Source organism: Frieseomelitta varia, unplaced genomic scaffold, assembly GCF_011392965.1.
Source record: "Frieseomelitta varia isolate USP_RPSP 00005682 unplaced genomic scaffold, Fvar_1.2 scaffold_544, whole genome shotgun sequence".
In the NCBI taxonomy this organism is placed as follows: domain Eukaryota; kingdom Metazoa; phylum Arthropoda; class Insecta; order Hymenoptera; family Apidae; genus Frieseomelitta; species Frieseomelitta varia.
The window spans coordinates 333,706-348,618 of NW_025110306.1; the positions used below are offsets into that span (position 1 = coordinate 333,706).

The window sequence follows — 14,913 nt, forward strand, 5'->3', positions numbered from 1 at the left end:
AATTCCGATTGATAAATGTATAACAATTAACGTAACTTTAATTGTAACCTAAATATTCGTCATATAACCGATATCACACGTAAGATTTTAAAATGAAGATATTTTTTTATTAGTGATTATTCTTTAAATTGTAGGTACTTTTAATTTTAATCAAGTTTTAATAGACAATATTATTTGTTGTAAGTCGATAAAGCAGAATAATGCGAGGATGGTGTGAACAAGAACTTTTTTGTGCAGGTTGGATTTGGAGATTGGATGTAACGCGGTACGAAACGCGAGTGATCTGTTGTCAGTAGGAATTAACTGTATGGATATTACCGCGAAAATAAATATTTTTTAAAGAATGGATTCTCCGCCTGACCTGGAAACAGTTTACCAGGCTGTATATTCTTTATATAATAATTCAAATCCTTCGGGGCCAGGAAAAACATCTCAATGGCTGGACGAATTACAAAAATCAGTAAGTTATTTGTTAATTTTTTTTAATTGATATATCCCCTTTTGTTTTTACATGCATTACATTTTCCTAAATTTTTCTTGTGCTTTATTAATAACTGTGTAATATTCAAACGTACAAAATTCTTATTAAAAAATATAAACAGATCAAACAGGTTCTAACCTTATGTTAAAATAATCTTGTAATACTCTTAAAATCAAACTTGTATATACAATTTCAAGGTCGATAAAAAAAGATAAAAAACAAAAGAGAATATGTATAAAAGAATATAATAAAAAAGAAAATATGTTATTATGTTATATATAAATTGTGGTTTTAGGTATTTGCGTGGAAAATAGCAGATGAAATGCTACAGCAGAAACGAGATGTTCAGTCTTGTTATTTTGCTGCTCAAACAATGCGTACTAAAATACAACTATGTTTTCAAGAATTACCTGTAGAAGCTCATACTTCTTTAAGGGATTCTTTAATGAATCACATATCACAAATTAATGAACATACCAATTCTGCTATTGTTACACAGGTTTATATATTTTTTTTTAAAGATGTCTCTTATATGTGTATTTTTTTATACATTACCACAATAAAAAAGATTATTATTGTAGTTGTGTCTAGCGCTAGCAGACCTTGCGTTACAAATGTCTTCTTGGCAGAAACCAGTTGTTGATTTAATTCATAGATTTGGAGGATCAACTGCTAGTTTATGGCCATTACTTGAAGTAATGACAGTATTACCAGAAGAAGTAAATTCAAGATCTCTTAGGTATATAAAAACGGAATGAAAATTTTAATTATAATCTACTAATAAATAATCTTTCATATATTGTATATTTATAAATAACTTTTTTTTAAATTTATACTACCCAGATTAGGAGCCAATCGCAGACAATATATATTACTTGAACTTAATGCAAGTGCAGATACAGTGACAGAATTTTTAGTAAGTAAACACGAAATTATAATTAGGAAGTTAGTTTAATAAGAAAACAAGTTTTTTAATCGTAGTTAATTTTTATTATATTTTCAGAAAATGTGTCTAAAAAATGGTGGAGAGAATGTACAAATTCGTGTTACAATTCTTAGATGTTTTACAAGTTGGATCGCAGTACATGCTATACCTCTTGTACCTACAAGTGATGTTATTATATATACCCTTCAGGTATGTATTTCCAATAATAAAAATTGATAACTTTAGATGAAGTTCAAATACAGAATCATACATTATTGTTTAGATACTTGGAAATCATATGATTGGATCACAATTACATGAAGCAGCTGCAGACTGTATATGTATGATTTTGCAAGTTTTGGAAGAAGATAGTAATAGCAATCGGGATAATAATAGTGAATCTAATATACAGCTGCAACAGTTAGAGTTATTTCTGTTTACTAGTGTAATGTCCCTAGAACAGCCGTACCATTTATCTGTTGCACATGAAGATATGGACAAGTAAATTTTATTTCTTTTATGTAATTACAGATGTGATAGAACTCACAAGGTTATCTTAAGTATTTACTTAGTCATTATATCAATTATTTAGATCGATAAATTATTGTCGGATTTTTACGGAGTTAGCGGAAACTTTCTTGGAAACCATGGTAAATGGTTGTTTAGGAGGAAAACAACATTATGCTATCAAAATTCTTGACCTTGTCCTAGTATGTGTTGGGCATCATGATTATGAAGTAGCACAAATAACTTTCAATTTGTGGTATCGTTTATCCGATATTTTAATCCTCTACCAAAAAAACAGCGAAGATCTATATGCAGTGTTCCGGCCTCATATTGAAAGATTAATTGGAGCATTGTGCAGGCATTGTCAAATGGAACCAGATCATGTTAGTAATTATGGAACTGATTCAAGTATTCTTTTGTGAAGATATTCTATGCATAAGTCCTTTTTACAGTTGGGTTTGGTGGAAGAAGGAGCTGGTGGAGAAGAATTTGCAGACTTCAGGAATCGTGTTTCAGATTTAATAAAGGATGTTGTATTTGTAGTTGGAAGTAGTCATTGTTTTCGACAAATGTTTTCATCCCTGACGGGTGGACCAGGACCACAGGGTCAATCTAATCATGTACCTACATGGGATTCAACTGAAGCTGCTCTATTTGTAATGCAAGCAGTTGCAAAAAATATTTTGCCGTAAGTTTAAAAATAAATTTTTATATACAATAAAATTATTGTTTTATTAAATAAGATTATTACAATTCGATATTTATCATAATATTTATTTATAGAAAAGAAAATGATGTAGTGCCGAAAGTAGTAGAGGCTATTTTAAACTTACCAGAAAACACTCATATAGCTGTACGTCATACAAGTATACTTTTGTTGGGAGAACTTTGTGAATGGATAGAAAATCATCCACAGTCCTTAGGTAATATTCGTAAATAATTATAACTTATATTTTAGTCCTTCCTTTTCATAACTTGTAATTAGTTTGTAATTGTTGTAGAACCTGTTTTAAATTTTCTTTTGACTTGTCTAAGTCAAAAGGGTTTAGGAAGTGCAGCTTGTGGCGCATTATTAAGTATATGTACCGCTTGTCCATCACATATGGCTTCCCACTTTCCAGGTTTATTGCAAATCGCACGTTCTCTTGACAGTTTTGCTATTAGTAATGATGCCGCTATTGGTTTACTTAAGGGTAAGATAATATATTTATTGTATTTATATACAATTTTAGAATAATACAATATAATGTTTACTATCTCTAAACAGGAGTAGCAATAATTATGTCAACTTTACCACGTGAAGAACTTACACAAGCTATGAAAGAATTATGTTGGTTTCAAGCAAGACCGTTATGTGAAATTATGGAACGTAGAATTCCAATTGAAGTAGGAACAAAGACTGATCCTGTAGTATGGTTAGACAGATTAGCTGCTATATTTAGGCATACTGACTTGGACCCTCCAATTGAGGATCGATTTGAACCTCATCCTTGTCAAAGCGCTGTTACCGAAGTATGTTTTATAATTTAAAATATTACTTAAACTCATAATAATATATTGTACATAATAATATATTGTGTTGAAATTATTTTTATATATACAGATGTGGCCAATATTATCAAACGTATGCACAACATATCAATATGATGCAAAAGTGATGGAAAGGTGTTGTCGTTGTTTAAGATTTGCTGTTCGTTGTGTAGGAAAACATTCCGCCCATCTCCTTGAGCCACTTGTAAAACAGGTACTTACAGCAAATAAATTCTAGATTGTAGATTTTTATTAATTGTTTTATGAGTTTCCAGATTGTGCAATTATACGCAGCTCATCAACATAGTTGCTTTCTGTATCTTGGTTCGATATTAGTTGATGAATACGCTACAGATTCGGAATGTGTCCCTGGTTTGTTAAAAATGCTGGAAGCTTTTATCGGACCTACGTTTAATATTCTTCAACAGCAAGATGGACTAAAAAATCATCCGGATACAGTAGATGATCTATTTAGATTATGTGCCAGGTACTTTTTATGAATAACACAGTAATACATCCATTTTTGAAATGTAAAAATAATATTATTTTTGATAACAGGTTTCTTCAAAGAGCTCCAATACCTTTCTTGTGCTCGGTCGTTATAGAGAGCATAATTGACTGTGCCTTAATGGCCTGTAGCTTAGATCATAGAGATGCAAATGTTTCAGTAATGAAATTCTTTTATGATCTTTTGCACTGTGGTCGTAACAATGAGGTAACTTAAAATGAAATTTTGTAACTTAATAGTAATGAATTTGAATTAGTAATTTTATCTTTTTGCCAAGAATCGGACAGATTATACATTACGTCGGGAATTAGTACAAAGCATATTAAAAGAAAAAGGACAAACTTTAGTCATAAGGCTACTTCATGCATCTGTGTTTTCCTTATCATCGTACATGTTATCTGACGTAGCAGATGTTTTAAATGAACTTTCTGTAACTAATAGACAAGTAAGATATTGATTGTCAATAATTTTCTGTCTATTGAACGATTCAATATATTTTATTATATTTCACTTTACAATTAAAATATTATTTGTTATTTAGCTATTATCCAAATGGTTGGAAGAAGCTATTAAGACAATGCCATCACAAAATGCAGGTGGTTCTCCCACAGCACAACCTGAACAGCTGTTTGAATTTCATAATACGGTTGTAAGGTATAATAAATAATTTTTAATATTGTCTATATTTGAAGTACAGAAATTTCGTATAATTTTTCTGGCTTTCAGAGCGGAGACAGCAAAATCTATAAATCATGCCTTACGTAATTTTGCACGTTTATATCGCTGATACATTTTAATTTAAAAATTAAGGTCAAAAATGTCAAAATTATAAACAGTAAAAATCTTCCAAAATCCTTCATTTAATTGTTATAATTGAAGGTATTCAAAAAAAATGATTATTATGAAATGGTAAGTCTATGCTGTATAAATGTATTAGCAAAAGTTTTAAATACTTTTAAATACTTGTTTACTATCTACACATTCCTTCACAAAGTATGTAAAATGGATAAATATAAGTCAATACAATGTGTCTTATTACATATATTTCTTAATTTTACATACAAATATTATATTTGATAACTTTTTTTAACATGTATTTATGCTACTAAAAATGGACTAAATGCTATTAAACATGGAATTTTACGTACTGCTCACTTTTTAATTATTTACGTTATAGTTTTATTGCATTTATTTGTTTCTTGTAATCTATGAGTATATGATATGAGCTATAAAGAAGACTATCCAAATTACCTATTATATTAGGTATATATCTAGTCAACTATTTGAAATAACATAACACATACTTTGTAGATAAAGTGCAGGTAGTAAACATTGAAAAATCAGAGTGATTATATATTTTTGTGCTTTCCATTCTATTTACATAAATATAGCAATGATATTGATGCTATTAAATTACATAAAAAAGGATACAAAATATATAATATTCGACTTGTTACTTATTAAAATTATTATAATAGGTTGTATAATATTATTCTACATTTCTGTTTTTAATGTTGTAACAATTTTAGTATAAGCTGACACATTCACGAATTTTTTTATATGATTATAATAATAAAGAACAGACTTTGGAAAAGGAATTTTAGCAAACATCTAAATAAAATGTAAAACTATTAAAGAATAGATAAATAATATGATAATAGTATAAATCATCTATGCATTCATATTACAAGAAATGAAATACGTATATGAGTTTTACGTGATAAAAAATAGAACTTATTTATATTTCTTTTTCACATGTCTCGCAGAATATAATTTTATATACATATAGATCATATTTAATGAAATGTGTTATGTGATGATATTGGAAAACAAAATTGTATCCTATATTCTCATTGTATGAACAGACATTTGAAAGTAAAGCGTTTAATAGTTCTAAATCACATTAATGTTTTTATCACTTTGCGTCTTGAAATAAAATTCTGATCACAAATTCTGAATCAAAGCAACAGATAATGATGCAACTCATACAATGAAAACAAATAAAATCTATATACATTTTACACAATGGTTAACTTGTACAAATAATTTACATATTGACTTCTTATAAATTGTTAATGTACAGATAAAATATTAATGAAAATAAGTATTGATATTAATAAAAAAATCAATTATGATGTAAGATGAGAACAATTAAACTGTAAGAATATTTTAATGATCAGCATTATTTTTAGTATTTATACCATCATTTTATGATAATAAATTTCTAATACATACTTTTTTCACTTTAAAATAATAACTGAAACAATAAAGAAATTAGCAATATGTAATCTATGTAATAAAATAGAAACTGAAAATAACGTATGTATACTTATACTCACAAAATAATACTAAATCTTTTAACCAACGTTAAAACAGTATAATACGACATGAAGCATAACAACAGCATTCTATAAGTAAAATTTATGATCAATGATTATTAATGTTAGGCAAATAATTGTTGCAATTTTTGATAAATAATTCTGACACATAATAAATATTCAGATAAACATTCTGATAATTGAATATCGAGAAATATCGCTAGAATTTTGTAATTTAATTTTTTATTAAAAAATGTGATTGATAAATTTTTTGTTATAAAAATAATATATATATACATTTGGTACCAAAAACAGGTATTCGATAATTCTAGCGACATTTTTATGATTCAGATTCGGATGCCTTCTTGAGACATTGTCAGCAATCTTAGGATCTGAGTCACTGAACAGTTGCGTTATGAGTCACACACGGTCGAACCTTGTTGGTTGAGAAATTGGTTTCTAACAAAGGAATGTTGTTGTAATGCAATCAAATCAGTTATATGGTCAATAAAGGTTTGTTACCTGCATTAGAATTTCGAATTTCATTCTCAATCGATTTTGCAAATAAGAAAAATAAAGAAAACATATAGTGCAATATTATTTTAATAGAAAACTTTAACAAGGCATTAAGTAAGCTGATACTCTCACCTAGGTTATCAGCTAGGCTTGCTGTGATTATTAAAATACAATAATCACAGCAAGCCTAGTTTTATTGCCTCGCAGAAATGTCATTTACAAATGTAACGATCACTAGCATCCACATGTACCATCTATCAATAGAAGGGCTCAACCATTGACTGATGAATACCTCTACATGCATATACCGAGGCGTATTGTTAACCAATATCGTCTTTCATGTTATGAGTTTTCGTGTGCTCCGCAGTACCATTCACGACTTTCTCCGATACGATACATTATGACCACTTTACCTAACATTGAATTGGACGAAACAATTTCTCTTGCTAGCTAGAAGGGAAAGAAAGACTGTAAAAGCTCTACGAGTGTAGCTTATTATACCAATGAACGCTGCCATAATAGGCATAACGTAACTGTACACATGCCTCGTAATAGTGTCCCAAGATATTTTGTATATCACCATTTCCTCTGTCTGGGAAATAGACTTATAAAAACCCTAATTTACTTATAGACTAAACAGTAACAGAAATTGTTATATTCCTTTTGTTGAGTTATTCTTCTGTTAACATTTACATATTTCAACAATGCTCTATTACTTTCTATTTTTAAACGATTCTGTTTAACTTACAAATTGGTGATATTTAAAGGAAATATTTAGGCAAAATACAAAAGGATTTTTGTAATATTAACTATTTCATTATAATTTTCCCCAGATATATCCATTGTTGTTAAAATATTGATCAAAATGAAATAGAGGTTTTATAGTTTCTTAAGAAAACTATTCAAATAAGGGAGGATTGATCCACGGCATTGATGCATTGCAAAGAACCTAAATTCTATCTTATCGCAGCGATAATGATGTTACTCAAATTCTTTTCCTACTGGGCCATGTACTACATGACGTGTAGTACTAACATTTGCTCGTGCAGAATGCAGCATGGAACTATCGCTGAATTCGCCATCTCTCATCGACGGTAACGGGCAGCAGCGCGTTGCTGGGCAACCAGACAGTCAGACTGCTGTCTACCGATCTGCCAGGGGCGCGGAAGGCTGCGACGAGACGAGAAGAGTGTAGACGCGAGTGAAGGAGAGAAGAATCGAACAAAGATAGTGCGAGAGGAATGAAACGGTGGGGGCCATCGGGTGTAAAACAGGTGTAGAGGGAGTAAGGTCGTTGCTGGAGGGGTAACGCGACCATTTGACCGTAGGATGAGAAGAACGAAAGCTCTACCATAGGAAAAAAAAAAAAGAAGAAAAAGAAGGATGGAAAGAGAAAAGGGTAAATGTGTATATAGTAGAGTAGAGTAGAGAGAAGTTTCGAACGGGTAGTGCGTAGTGGTGGTATTCGACATCGCGATAGTGGGGAAGCAGTGGCACGATGGTGTATCAGAAGGATCGGGGTAAAATTGGTGGGAAATGGTGCGGCGTCAGGGGCGGCCGGGCTAGACGAGTCGAGGTCAGTTATCCGCCACGCCCGACGCCGACGCCGTCGTTCCGGCGTACCGCATTGCATTTTCGGCGCCACTACTGCCGCTGCGTAGCACTGCATTGCCAATGTTATTTTTTTTTCCTCTTTCTTTCGTTCTTTCTTCCTCTTTTTTCTATCTCTCACTGTTTCTTCTAACGTATCATCATTCTTTCCTTATCTTCCTTTCTTTTTCTGTTTTCCTTCATTTGTTATTTCAAAAATGCTCGTTACGAAAATTTTCTTCTACTTTCTCCTTGTCCTTCGTTCCTTGCTGCAGGTTTGCTGCAGGTTTGCTGCCTATTTGTTCATCACTGACTTCTGAACTACGGACTGTATCGAATTTGCGCAATTTACATAATTATTTTGCAACGGAATCGATCAGATAGGGTTACCCTACATTGGTTACGGGATTGGTTACGAAAACTGGTACGGTAGTCTCTACCGTAAATTTGTAATCGTCTTCCCAACGAGAATTTTCATTGAAACCTAGCCGTTTGAATCATATATCATATATTGCCTTCGTGCATAAATTTTAAATTGAAGAAAAACGGAATTAAAATGAAATGTCGTGCGCATGTGAGAATTTTTCAGCTTTAAGTAAATTATTATACAATATTTTAATCGTTATAAAAAATATGTGCATCTATATTTTTGTACATAAAACGATGCAGGGAGTTGTTGATATTAAGATAATTATGACGTGGTAAAAAGCATATATAGTTTTTAGAACATTCACAAAAAGCTGTCTCACGATTGTCCAGTCGAAGTCTGTTAAAATTGTTTCAAAGAACGAGCATCATGACGATTGTTTAACGTTGCACTCGAGTTTGAAAGAAATTAATAAGATATTAATAATAAAATATTAATAAGATAAAAACGTTACTTTATCTCAGAAGTACCTACAAGTATGTAATTTTTTTACACGACAAAGAAAAAAGTGAAAACCAATCTTTTCTGACAAATTAAAAAATTAATTCTTTTAGTTAATTTCAGTAAAGTAATTAAAAAAAAATCATTCTTATATAATAGATCTTAAAAAGACAACGAAAGAGGTTTTTGTAATTTGAGTTCTTTTTAAAAAAAAATTCAGTTTCAATTAAAAAATATTAACAATGAATGGTGAATGAACGAATCTTCGTTTGTAAGTGTTTGTAAGTATCAAATCAAAGAGCTGTAATTTCTTGGAAATTTACTTAGAATCTAAATTTTGCTACGTTGATTTTACGCTTTTTCTTCGTTTCCTTTATCTGATATACCTTTAATACTTTTTGAAAATGCATGAAGAAATTCCCTTCCCAAGAGGTTATAAATGATTTGTTTGAAAAAATTTCTTTGATTTCTGTGAAATTATAGCCTCCCAAGATCTACGTGCGTCGAAATTAATATACTGCTCGCTCGATTTACATTTTTGCTACGCAGTTAATTTCTTTCAATCTGCCTTGCTTTTTAATAAAAGAACTTTTTTATTCTTTTCTAGTCATTTTTCTACAGCTGTAAAAGATACAGGAAACAGTCGACTACATCTAAATCCGTGATTCAATGCCCGAAACACGCTGCTAAGGAAATACATATGTACGTTTCTCACGTATGTTTTCAGTACGGTCAGCTGGTTCGGTTTGATACTATGTTCAGGGAAATGTATACGCGTGGCAGTTGCGTAGAGACGAAGTTGCATACATGGGTAGAGAAGAAAGAAAGAAGAAAAACGCTATATATGAACGCGTGTACGCGACGCGACGTTTCATCGTGCGATACGGAGGAATGGTTCAAAGGCAAGGCGGGCCGGTGATCGCACTCAAACGCACGACAAATTAACTTCCGGAGAGAGACGAGTGTGTGCACTTGACTTTGAATTATCCGCTTAAGCGGTACAAAAAGGCGTACTTCGGCTCATACTTTCTTCGTTGAAATGAAAGTTTTCGTATTAAGGTACTCGTCGTGCTGTAGCCTCGCGAAAGTATATGTTTTCAAATTTATTCTGGTTCATTGATCCGAGATGTGAGATAAACTTTAATTATAATTTTGCCATTTGTATTGCAATATCAATTTATTTGCGAATGAAGTCGAGAACGTTGCTCCATTAATTGAAATAATAGACAAAATCTTTGCCCAATATCGATGATAACGCGTTACTCGCTAACAAACCCGATTATACGTAAAAGTAGGGTACGTTGATCGATGAATACGGCCCTGCAGACAGTAAGTATCCCTTTCCCCCACCAATGTCGGGCTAACCACCAAACCCTCACCACATCTCCCATCTGCTTGGTACGTTATTGGCACCGACTGATGGCCGATGCGAATTTACCGTGGCTTGACAGAGAGGGGTACTAGCAGGAATCGAGATAAAGCATAGGGAGAATAAAGAATAATGAAGGAGAGACAAAAAAGAATAGAGGAGCATTTCGCACGTTTTCGCTGCACGCTGCCCCGAAATAGAGGAAAGAATTCAGAAAGAAAATTCTAAATGGCAGAACAATTCAATTTGAAAATAGCATCGGCGTAACAAAGCTCACTTTGTGCGTGAAAATTTCCGGATTACGTGGAATTTTGTTTGATTTTCTATTAGTAAATTTTTTTGGCAGTTTTATTTTTATCGGCGCAGTAAAAAATAATGGTTAACTTGTGCAACAAAGTGTTTTGAGAAACATATGAAAGTAAAGGTAAATAAAATGACTGAAAGATATAGACATGCATGCTTGTATGTATATCGCTTGCCATATTGCGCATCGCAATCTACTGCACGTAGTAATAGTTAGTTTCCAGAGTAAATAATTGCCTAATGTACAAATTTCAGCTTTGATTGCCATTAAGCAATCAACGAGATTGGACAGAGTTCCTTTTGAACCTATTTACTGGAAAATCGACCTAGAAGCACGATCAAAGAGCAATGGGCCTCGGTACGCGTTTGTGTTCTGAACGAAGGAAGTAGATGTGGCCAACGTTTGATCAGCCATCGATATACAATTTCCATTCGGCTCGTCATTGTTTCGACAAACTAATAGGATAATGACTATCGATCGAGAGAGACATTCGGATTTATGCTTTATTTCAACCGGACCGTATCCAGATGTCTTCAGTCTATGTCCAAGATGGCTGATTTTATTAGCGCAATGGACACGTGAATCATCAATGAATAAAGCATCGACGTAACTACAAACGTGTTTGCAAGGTTTTACAATTTTTTTATGATACTATTTCGAATTGTCGAGATATGGAGTTAATGGACATTTCAGTGACACTTTCTCTTATTAAAATTCTAAAGGATTGCATTCATCGTTGGGAAGTATAATTGTGCCTAAATATACCATGTTTTTCTATATACTTATCCTGGCAAAATTCTGGAATAAAATATCTCTAGTTGCTATACTGTCTCGTTGGCAAACTCTTTTACGATGAGATGTATCCCTGTAGTCTAACGAATATTGTCTTAAGACCGTGATAGTGCACGTAGAGCCGAGCTCAGTAACGGTGTTACTCGCTGGAGAATTATCCATAGAGAACGTTTGGTATCTCTTTCGCGACAACTTTACTTTCGCGGGATTCTATAAGCACGTTGTAAAGCCTATCGTTGGCGAACACGGACGCGTGTACCAATATGTTTGCACAAGTTGTTTAATTTTTCTTTGAGAAGTTCGATCGTTTCTCAGAAGAGAACTTGTCTCTGGCTCTCGTATCGCGGCACTTGTCTCGCGACAATAAGTATTCGTATTTCCATTTGGCTGTCCAACACTTAACGAGCGTAGAACGTTATCGAGCTCCGGAGGAGCCGTATGAATATCTGACTTCTGCAGAAACTATTCACATGATATCCTCTTGTCAGTACATTATAGCGAACCATCGGGTAATTACTAAATGAGGACCTTGCTCGGAGGATATGCTGTTTCTCCGAAAGACGGCTCAGGTATTAAGGAGAAGTCGAGCTTGAAAGTTTCACGAGCAAGAACGCGGCGGTTGATTCGCGGTGGTGATAGTGTATGCATGGTGTCGAAAGCTGGATAACGGCAGTACGGACGTTGCATGTAATGTTTCGTGCATTGTGCCAGATCAGTACGATAATAATCGTCCGGAGTAGACTGGCAGGCAAGCAGTCCAATGGCAAGCAAAACGCAAGCAGCAGCAGCAGCAACGACGAGCTATTCGTTTGGTTCGTTCGTCGGGTGAAGGACCCAGTCTCTCTTTCTCTTCGTCTCTGTCTGTCCATCCGCCCCCCCCCCCTTTCTCACTCACTCTCTCTCTCTCTTTCTCTCTCTGCATCTCTCCCACGTTCCCCTTCTACGGGAAATGATCGTTTTCTCTATCTAGTCTGCGTGTGTTTCTCTCGATTCCCTTTCTTTCTTCCTCCTCGTTATCCGTCCGTCCCCACTGCAGACCCATCCCCTTGTCGCCTATCTGCCTCCAGTCATCCTCGCCCTCTCCCCTCAGCACCCCACCAGTTCGTCCTCCATCACCAGCCATCTCTGCAATTCTACTGCCGCAGTCCATACACATCAAACGATACCACCTGGTTTCTCAAATTGCGACGTCCACCGGATCCAAATGAAATTACACGCAATCCTGCCTCAGACCCAGACTCTCTTGGGAGTGAGAACGGGATTTTAGACACGTTCAAACTGCCATCGAAGATTTTTCATGGTTTTCATGATTTCAGTTGCCACTGCCTGTTACATCTCATTCGAGGAGTCCGTGTCCGCAGCGTTCGTTGCCAACATTCAGAATGTACTTGTCGGTTGTTGCCGCAAGATATAAATCGAAAATAACATCGGTATCCTGTAATTGAAATAACTCTGCGTTTGATTAATTAATAGCTTTAATAAGGTCAACATTTAGATAAAACTTCCTTCCGCCTTCGTTGCATTTATGTATATCAGCCATCATTCGCTATCTACAATCGCATTCAAGCTTATTGGTTTCTTTTGAAATTCTTTTTAAAGTGGATCTCTAATATTCTATACATACTTTTTGTAGTCACTCGACGTTTCTGGGTAGACAGCGTGGTCGTGAAGTTTTATCGTTAAATGAATTCAGTTGCACGGATGAATAAGGCCTTAAAGTCTTGATAGTCGCGTGCTGCATTAACGAGAAAAAGAATTCCTTTGTATGAAACCGGTTCAAGTTTGTAAACGAAAAATCCCGTCAGGCCGATTGGCTGATTTATTAATTGATATTCAATGAAAACGTTTTGACTCCCCATGACTCTTTAAAGAGCCTCCTCCCCTCCATCCTCTCTTCTCTTTGTGTCAAAAGGAGCTTTATATTATTTGCTCGTCCATCGCTTACATTTCCATTTACCTCCGATCTCGAAACACTTTAAAAGCTCTCCGATAATTGGACGCACGATCTTTCCCAAGATATGGAAAGGGTAAAGTAATACCAAAACGATGATACTACTTTGCGAGTACTACTTTGCGAGCGTTGCAATTTCTATGAGACAAGAAAGAGACTGGCGCCGGGCGCCTCCATTGCACAAGATCGTGTAATAATGCAACTAAAGACTAGATGCATATACATATTACGTACGTATACTGCAGAGTCTTCGGAACATTCAGGCATTAGTGCCGGGACGAAACGAAACCCTCGAGTATGCGCGTTCCGCTGCAACAATTTCCTTGATCGATAGTTTTGCCAACAAATAGTTTTGCCGACACCTTCCTGTTCACGTGGAAGTGAAAATTCAAGTAAATGCTCGTTTCTCGGAAATCATTATTTCTAATGGAAAAGACTAGCGAAATTTACATCTAAAGATTTGACATTTGACCTTATGAAAATCAATTGGGAGATCATTGGCTCGATTGAAATTATTTTAAACGTAGTTGCGGTTTGCGGTGAGGTGGAAGTTAGGTTCCGGTGCGCGAGGGTGTTTCACGATTTCGGCGGGGAGGTTGGAGCGCTAAATTTTGATAGATCCCACGGGTCCGTGGTCCCGCGATACTTAGACATTCGTAGAGACAGGGCCGTGAGTCGCACGCACGGATAAAGGATCGACCGTAGCGATTCCGACAGGAATTCCCGATGAGATGGGCGGAAAGTACAAAGGTTCGACGCGCTTCGGCGGTTCTCGGTACGTCGGGCTTCCGGTCGAATTCGGCTAGCTCCGATCGGCCTCGTGTGTACTCGTCTAGGATCGGGCTGCATAGTGGGGTCTACATCGTGCAGGATGGGTAGTAGCGGCGCACCGCGAGACCGGCAGTTTTGCGCCCCGTGCAACGGCCAATCGGCCAGTTCGTCGCCGGCTGTTCGTGAAAGAGGTATTTTCACATATCGTTCTGCGTTTGCTCTCCGATCGGAGAACCTTCTGCATCGCCGTCCACCGATTCTGCCTTCGCTAGTTTCTCTCTATTTGTTGCCTGTCTGTCTCGCGTACTTTCTCGATTTTCACATTGCTCCTTTCTTTCCGTAGTGTACGGTTCTTTGTTTCCTTTTGTCTCGTTGTTTCGTCAGATAATCAGATCTACGTCAGTTCCCTTTCTCAACGTGTTTCACGCGATTGACGAACATCTTCGAATGTCTCTCTCTTCAATCATGGATCCGTAAGTGCGT

General features: G+C 34.9%; 1 protein-coding gene across 3 annotated transcripts; it reads left to right on the forward strand.

Annotated features, from left to right (window-relative positions):
• The first annotated feature begins 50 nt into the window (after nt 1–50).
• Nucleotides 51–6,827, forward strand: LOC122533618 (transportin-3). Of its 3 annotated transcripts, none has more exons than XM_043663513.1 (18): nt 51–130; nt 238–460; nt 777–980; nt 1,063–1,220; nt 1,325–1,397; nt 1,485–1,616; nt 1,690–1,907; nt 1,999–2,296; nt 2,366–2,601; nt 2,697–2,836; nt 2,915–3,106; nt 3,181–3,425; nt 3,517–3,657; nt 3,719–3,930; nt 4,002–4,158; nt 4,229–4,396; nt 4,493–4,605; nt 4,678–5,667. In XM_043663513.1, the coding sequence occupies exons 2-18, from the start codon at nt 344–346 to the stop codon at nt 4,736–4,738; spliced, it is 2,865 nt and encodes a 954-aa protein (XP_043519448.1). In that variant the 5' UTR covers nt 51–130; nt 238–343; the 3' UTR covers nt 4,739–5,667. The 3 variants fall into 3 exon arrangements, 2 of the variants coding, with proteins under 2 accessions (XP_043519448.1, XP_043519447.1); XR_006307751.1 differs by lacking the exon at nt 51–130 and adding an exon at nt 6,621–6,827 and having other exon boundaries at nt 187–460; nt 4,678–4,860; XM_043663512.1 differs by lacking the exon at nt 51–130 and having other exon boundaries at nt 187–460.
• Nucleotides 6,828–14,913: the final 8,086 nt, after the last annotated feature.

Excerpts from the sequence above, each read along its gene's own strand:
- LOC122533618 (XM_043663513.1), top strand. The coding sequence starts at position 344 with ATGGATTCTCCGCCTGACCTGGAAACAGTTTACCAGGCTGTATATTCT. Across the intron at positions 1,617-1,689 it reads TTATTATATATACCCTTCAG|ATACTTGGAAATCATATGAT; the intron begins GTATGTATTTCC and ends ATTATTGTTTAG. Across the intron at positions 2,297-2,365 it reads GTCAAATGGAACCAGATCAT|TTGGGTTTGGTGGAAGAAGG; the intron begins GTTAGTAATTAT and ends TCCTTTTTACAG.